The sequence below is a fragment of the Neoarius graeffei genome, chromosome 14 (assembly GCF_027579695.1).
Source record: "Neoarius graeffei isolate fNeoGra1 chromosome 14, fNeoGra1.pri, whole genome shotgun sequence".
NCBI lineage: Eukaryota > Metazoa > Chordata > Actinopteri > Siluriformes > Ariidae > Neoarius > Neoarius graeffei.
This window is the reverse complement of record NC_083582.1, coordinates 27,657,211-27,664,875: the sequence shown is the minus strand read 5'-3', so window position 1 is coordinate 27,664,875 and position 7,665 is coordinate 27,657,211. Positions and strand designations below refer to the sequence as shown.

The window sequence follows — 7,665 nt, the reverse complement described above, 5'->3', positions numbered from 1 at the left end:
TCAGCAAGGCAGGACTGAATTCCTGTCCTGGATCCGGCCTAGAGCCGGCATGGGAGTTCCACAAACTCAGGCATGGATGGACCGGATCAGACTGTGACAAATTTTTTATCCCCCGCTGGCCGAAAGGCCCGAAGGGGGATTATGTTGTGGCGATGTCTGTCTGTCCGTCTGTCCCGGGAAGGGTACTCACATTCTGAAATCAACTCCTCTCACAATTTTTGGAGAAATTTCATGAAACTTGACAGGATTCTTTGTTATATGTCAGTACTACGCATATTGCAATTTTGATCAATTCAGTGTCATTTTACCAGCAGGTGATTTTACCTGTTTACTGAAACATATTCAAGTTATAGTTATATAATGGATATAAAGTCCAGACTTTCAGCTTTCATTTGAGGGTAGCCACATTAAAATTGGATGAAGGGTTTAGGAGTTTCAGCTCCTTAACATGTGCCACCCTGTTTTTAAAGGGACCAAAAGTAATTGGACAATTGACTCAAAGGCTATTTCATGGGCAGATGTGGGCAATTCCTTCATTATGTCATTCTCAATTAAGCAGATAAAAAGCCTGGAGTTGATTTGAGGTGTGGTGCTTGCATTTGGAAGATTTTGCTGTGAAGAAAACGTGGTCAAAGGAGCTCTCCATGCAGGTGAAACAAGCTATCCTTAAGCTGCGAAAACAGAAAAAAACATCCGAGAAATTGCTACAATATTAGGAGTGGCAAAATCTACAGTTTGGTACATCCTGAGAAAGAAAGAAAGCACTGGTGAACTCATAAATGCAAAAAGACCTGGACGCCCACAGAAGACAACAGTGGTGGATGATCGCAGAATAATTTCCATGGTGAAGAGAAACCCCTTCACAACAGCCAACCAAGTGAACAACACTCTCCAGGAGGTAGGTGTATCAATATCCAAATCTACCATAAAGAGAAGCCTGCATGAAAGTAAATACAGAGGGTTCACTGCAGGGTGCAAGCCACTCATAAGCCTCAAGAATAAAAAGGCTAGATTGGACTTTGCTAAAAAACATTTAAACAAGCCAGCACAGTTCTGGAAGAACATTCTTTGGACAGATGAAACCAAGATCAACCTCTACCAGAATGATGGAAAGAAAAAAGTATGGCAAAGGTGTGGTACAGCTCATGATCCAAAGCATACCAAATCATCTGTAAAACACGGCGGAGGCAGTGTGATGGCTTGGGCATGCATGGCTGCCAGTGGCACTGGGTCACTAGTGTTTATTGATGATGTGACACAGGACAGAAGCAGCCGGATGAATTCTGAGGTATTCAGAGACATACTGTGTACTCAAATGCAGCCAAACTGATGGCTCGGCGTTTCATAATACAGATGGACAATGACCCAAAACATAAAGCCAAAACAACCCAGGAGTTTATTAAAGCAAAGAAGTGGAATATTCTTGAATGGCCAAGTCAGCCACCTGATCTCAACCCAATTGAGCATGCATTTCCCTTGTTAAAGACTAAACTTCAGACAGAAAGGCCCACAAACAAACAGCAACTGAAAACCGCTGCACTAAAGGCCTAGCAGAGCATTAAAAAGGAGGAAACACAGCGTCTGGTGATGTCCATGAGTTCAAGACTTGAGGCAGTCATTGCCAACAAAGGGTTTTCAACCAAGTATTAGAAATGAACATTTTATTTACAATTATTTAATTTGTCCAATTAATTTTGAGCCCCTGAACTGAAGGGATTGTGTTTAAAAAATGCTTTGGTTTCTCACATTTTTATGCAATCATTTTGGTCAACCCACTGAATTAAAGCTGAAAGTCTGAACTTCAACTGCATCTGAATTGTTTTGTTCAAAATTCATAGTGGTAATGTACAGAGCCAAAATTAGAAAAATGTTGTCTCTGTCCCAATATTTATGGACCTAACTGTATAAAATAGTGTGTGTGTTTCTTTTATTGTTTGTGCTTGCATTATTGTCATAGTACTGAAGTCAGGATTGGTCATTCTCTGAATGAAGGAGAGCAGGACCATGTTTCCAGGAGGAGAGAGACTGTTCTGCAGTGCTTAGAGACATTGCATCAACTGCCCTCTGGTATGGACTCTATTTTTCCCTTTCGTCATTAAATGTTTTACATGGACGAATATTATATAAACAACCATACTGGTGCCATTCTGTGGCTCAGCCTAATGTTCCTTTCACTTAATCATCACTTGCATACAAAGGAGACGGACTGAAAAAGCATGATGTATCCATTTTTAATATGCAGATTTTAATATGCAGAGTTGCTTGTATTCAGATCATTTAAACCACCTTATTTTGCAAGAAATCACAAACTAATGATTTTTCCATTTGTGTATCATTTGAGGAATAAGGTACACTAAGTTAACTCAGCAGAATCCTTGCATGTCACAAATGTTTCCTCATAGGATACAATGCCCAACATTGCACTGCTGGGCTCAGGGGGAGGTGAGCGAGCCATGCTGGGGTTACTGGGATCACTGGTTCAACTAAAGAACTGTGATCTCCTGGACAGAATAATGTACCTGAGTGGAGTCTCAGGATCCACATGGTACTACCCACACACAAATAGACGTGAACAATATAAACTGGTGGACATCAATCAGTGTGTCTCACATCTGTAAATCAGTGAAATACATACAGTATGCTGAAAATCTATGCTAAGTGTACTTCATGGGCTGTGTACTGATTCACTCGACAGAGAATGTTTATACAGGTATTACAAGTATCACACAATAGAATAAATCAGTATTATTAGAAATAGATGAATTTGTGACTTATATAAATGAGTTAATATTTGACTTTGAATCTGAATATTTGAACAATAACTGACTCTTTTTTTTTTGTGTGTGTGTGTGTGTGTGCTTATGGCGTACAGGTGCATGGCATCCTTATATAAAGAGTCAGACTGGTCCACCAAACTGGCCGCTGTGAAGGAGAATATCATTAAAAGGCTTGATGGGCCTGCAGTCAGCTGGTCGGATGCTTGGAAAAAACTGAACAAATACTATGACCAGAATGACAACTTCTCCGTGACAGACGTCTGGGCTGTAATGTTTGTCACTATGATCATGAAAGAGGTAAGTGTGTTCAGTAATGAGGTCAGAGAGTCAAGTTCACAGACTGAAGAAACCACAATCCATCTGCCATTGTTTCTGTAGTGTTTGTTTACTGTATATATTTGGCCTTATACAGACAAATAAGCATTATCCTGCAGCTTTCTGAAATAAACTGAGAAGTAAAGCCAGATATCACATTAGAAAACTGCACTACAAGAAGGCACAAAGTAAATACTCCATGAAAATACCAGCCTGTACTTTTGTTAAGTATATGCTTCACACTTATGACACTGGTTTGAAAACACACTACAAATGATACTGTGCCCAGATTTTCTGTGAGATGTTAATTAATATTCACAACTAAAATTAATCTGTGAGTCAATATAAATTGTGCATATTTTAATGTGTAGATTGATAAACACTGTAAGCGGTCAGAGAGAGAATCACAGCAAAGACCCATATCCCATCTACACTGTGATTGACAAGCAGTGCAAAAAGAAGAAACTGAACCGAGGTTTGTGCAGATGTCTGGTTTGAGGTTGTGCCTCATGAAGCTGGCTACTCCCTCACTGGTGCGTTTGTGGACTCTGTCTATTTTGGGAGTTGGTTTGAAGAAGGACGTTTAGTGAAAAAACAACCTGGGATTGACATGCTGTATCTGCAAGGTATCTGTCATTTCCAGACAACAGAGACTCCAATAACGGAGTCCATTGTTATCACAACACGATACACTATATCCTCAGAATGATTATTTCTCAGTAGTAATTTGCCTCCAAATACCTTAAAATCTAGCGTAGATTTTTTCTTTGACTCTAATCCACTTTTCACTGGTTTGATACAGTGAAATGTATTTTAGAGTCACACAAAAGGAGTTTTAAGTTAACACTTAAAACACTTAAGTGAAGCCTATGGCCGAAAGTTTAGAGACATAGAACTGTGACTGAAAGGATGCTGGATTGATTCCCTGGACCAGCAGGAAACATCCTGTTTGAGGATGATGATACTAAGTATTATTAAATAATACTATTATTTACTATTAACTGCTCCCTGGGTGTTATTGCTGTCCACTGCTCCTTGCTCACTACAGCATGGGTTAAATGCAGAGGATGACATTTGCAGTGGTGATCTGCTCATTATGGTGTGCAAAAATCAGTACTTTTTTGTTGAAATGTTTTTGCCAGTGTTTCTGTCTGTATATTTGGAACAGACTAAATTCAGACATGAAGACACACACACAACACATGAAAAATACCAAGCAAGTAAAAAAAAAAAAAATCCTCTCGAGTAAACTACAGACCTGTGCTACTGAGCATTATCTCTTCCTCCAGTTGTTTTTACTCACATTAATATTCATAAATGCACGGTCAACTCTTAATGCACTCCCATGTCCATTTCCCCATAAATCTAAGAGAACCAACAGCACAGAGGCTGATGTAAACTAACACACAATGAAAAGAGAGAACTGAATCTCATCTCATCATCTCTAGTCACTTTATCCTGTTCTGCAGGGTCGCAGGCAAGCTGGAGCCTATCCCAGCTGACTATGGGCGAAAGGCGTGGTTCACCCTGGACAAGTCGCCAGGTCATCACAGGGCTGACACATACACAGACAACCACTCACATTCACACCTACGGTCAATTTAGAGTCACCAGTTAACCTACTAACCTGCATATCTTTGGACTGTGGGGGAAACCAGAGCACCCAGAGGAAACCCACACAGACAACATGCAAACTCCGCACAGAAAGGCCCTCGCTGGCCACGGGGCTCGAACCCGGACCTTCTTGCTGTGAGGCGACAGCGCCAACCACTACACCACCGTGCCGCCAGAGAACTGAATAGAAAATAAATTTCTTTTAGCCTGTTGTCAGTTTCTGACTAAAAAAAAAAGGTAATAAAATCATGTCTGTGAAGGTTCTCTGTTTTCTTCAGGTTCTTCATAAGGCCCTGTGCAGGTTCTCAAGGTTCTTAAAAAAAATATTTGATCAATCATTCCCTCCTGTTAAATGTTAACCAATGGCAGTTAGAAGTTTTCATGATTATTTATTTTTATTATTCACTAATCTTTTTTTTTTTCTTACCCCTACCTACAGGTTTGAAAAGATGGTATGGACTTCTATATCGTAAATGAAAAGCTCTTCCAAACTGATGCATGGTAAAAATGGAGTCATGGACATTACTCCCTACTTCCCCAAACCGTTCCTTTCTTAAGCCCCTTCTGTATGACAGCTTCTTTCCATTCAATGAGTCTGACTCAGATGATTGTCCTCGAAACATCTCTCATGATGCCTTTGATCAGACAAGCTCTGTGGTTATCACCTTTGTGTACTTTGTGGTGTGTGCTGTTGGACTCTGTGGCAATGCACTGGTCATGTATGTAATCCTTTGGTACGCTAAGATGAAGACTGTCACCAACATCTATATCCTTAATCTGGCTGTTGCTGATGTCCTGTGCATGCTTAGCTTGCCCTTTATTGCAATTCAGCTAGCATTGATTCACTGGCCTTTTGGTGCTGCCATTTGCCGAATTGTCCTAACCATGGACTCGTTAAACCAGTTCACCAGCATTTTCTTCCTGACTGTGATGAGCTTTGACCGGTATCTTGCAGTGGTACATCCAATCAAGTCCACTAAATGGCGCAAGCCACGAGTAGCCAAAACTATCAGCCTTGCAATGTGGGGGGTATCACTGCTGGTTAATTTGCCCATTATGATTTTCAGTGGTCTGAACACTAATAAGAATGAAGCACGGACGTGTACTATGCTGTGGCCAGAACCTCAAAATACCTACGAAACTGCGTTCATCTTCTGTACATTTCTCTTGGGCTTCTTTCTGCCACTTATTGTTATTTGCCTGTGCTACCTGTTCATTGTGATCAAGGTGAAGTCCTCAGGTGTGAGGGTTTGCTCCAGCAAGCGAAAGCGCTCTGAGCGCAAAGTGACCTGCATGGTATCCATTGTGGTGGTTGTGTTTGTGCTCTGCTGGCTACCGTTCTACATGTTTAATGTAGCATCTGTAACTGGCACACTCATCCCTACACCAGTGCTGAAAAGCACCTTTGATTTCGTCGTGGTACTGGGATATGCCAACAGCTGTGCTAACCCCATTCTCTATGCATTTTTGTCAGATAATTTCAAGAAGAGTTTCCAAAATGTTCTGTGCCTCAGGAGAGTGGGCGGCCTGGATGAAATTGAACATAGTGACAGCTGACAGGACAGGACACGGATGGTCAATGACATCATCACAGAGACTCAAAATGCTGCCCTGCTTAATGGTGATCTGCAGACAAGCATCTAGGAATGGTCAGGAGATCTGGAGTTACACCCAAATGATAACCATGACTACTATAAAGGATAGAAGATCACAATACTTCAGTCTCAGAAATTTCACCGTACTTGATTTCGAGAGACCCAGTAAAATGTACAAGAATGGTTAACCCATAAGTAACATGTTTAAATCTGTTAAAATGCCCAAAATTCATTTACAATATTGACTATGAAGAGGGATGATATTCAGTTTGAAAAGGACTACTACTCTTTTTCTGAACATATTTGTGATTTTGATGAGACCTGAATGTTCTAGGTCTCAGAGAAGTGACTAGTTTAGGTTGTGAGACTGATTTTTTTTTTTTTTTTTTTTAAATTACAATCATGAAGATACATTTAGAATGCCACTCAACCACTGTAGATAACCACATTTGTATGTATTGTGTTTCTGTGCAAAACATCCATAACTGTTACTGTTTATTCATATCTATTGCTGAAAAAAGGTCATTATTCTCATAAGATAACCAGAAATTAGCTTTAAATGGGCACAATTTTGGCTGACAAAAACTCTTAGTTATGATGTTAATACTTCACGATAGAAGGAACACCAAAGAGACAGAAGTCTAAAATCAAGAATAATGTTGTTGAAACATATGTAATATGTTTCATAATTACACATGTAATCTTAATAATGTGTAATAAACATCACATCACATTATCTCTAGCCGCTTTATCCTTCTACAGGGTCGCAGGCAAGCTGGAGCCTATCCCAGCTGACTACGGGCGAAAGGCGGGGTACACCCTGGACAAGTCGCCAGGTCATCACAGGGCTGACACATAGACACAGACAACCATTCACACTCACATTCACACCTACGGTCAATTTAGAGTCACCAGTTAACCTAACCTGCATGTCTTTGGACTGTGGGGGAAACCGGAGCACCCGGAGGAAACCCACGCGGACACGGGGAGAACATGCAAACTCCACACAGAAAGGCCCTCGCCGGCCCCGGGGCTCGAACCCAGGACCTTCTTGCTGTGAGGCGACAGCGCTAACCACTACACCACCGTGCCGCTGTAATAAACCTGAATAATAAAATGAAAAATCTATTACTCTTCTCAGCTCATTATAACGTTCTCCCTGTGTCTGCGTGGGTTTCCTCAGGGTTTCCCCCACAGTCCAAAGACATGCAGGTTAGGTTAACTGGTGACTCTAAATTGACCGTAGGTGCAAATGTGAGTGTGAATAGTTGTCTGTGTCTATGCATCAGCCCTGTAATGACCTGGCGACTTGTCCAGGGTGTATCCCACCTTTCGCCCGTAGTCAGCTGGGACTCCAGCTTGCC

At 41.1% G+C, this 7,665-nt stretch overlaps 1 protein-coding gene across 1 annotated transcript; it reads left to right on the top strand.

Moving 5' to 3' along the window:
* Positions 1-5,204: 5,204 nt before the first annotated feature.
* LOC132897525 (somatostatin receptor type 2-like) lies at positions 5,205-6,263 on the top strand. Its single transcript, XM_060938789.1, has one exon. The coding sequence runs from the start codon at positions 5,205-5,207 to the stop codon at positions 6,261-6,263; it is 1,059 nt and encodes a 352-aa protein (XP_060794772.1).
* The last annotated feature ends 1,402 nt before the right edge of the window (positions 6,264-7,665 follow it).

Bases quoted from the DNA above. Each gene is read 5' to 3' on its own strand.
- LOC132897525 (XM_060938789.1), top strand. From the start codon at position 5,205: ATGGTAAAAATGGAGTCATGGACATTACTCCCTACTTCCCCAAACCGT.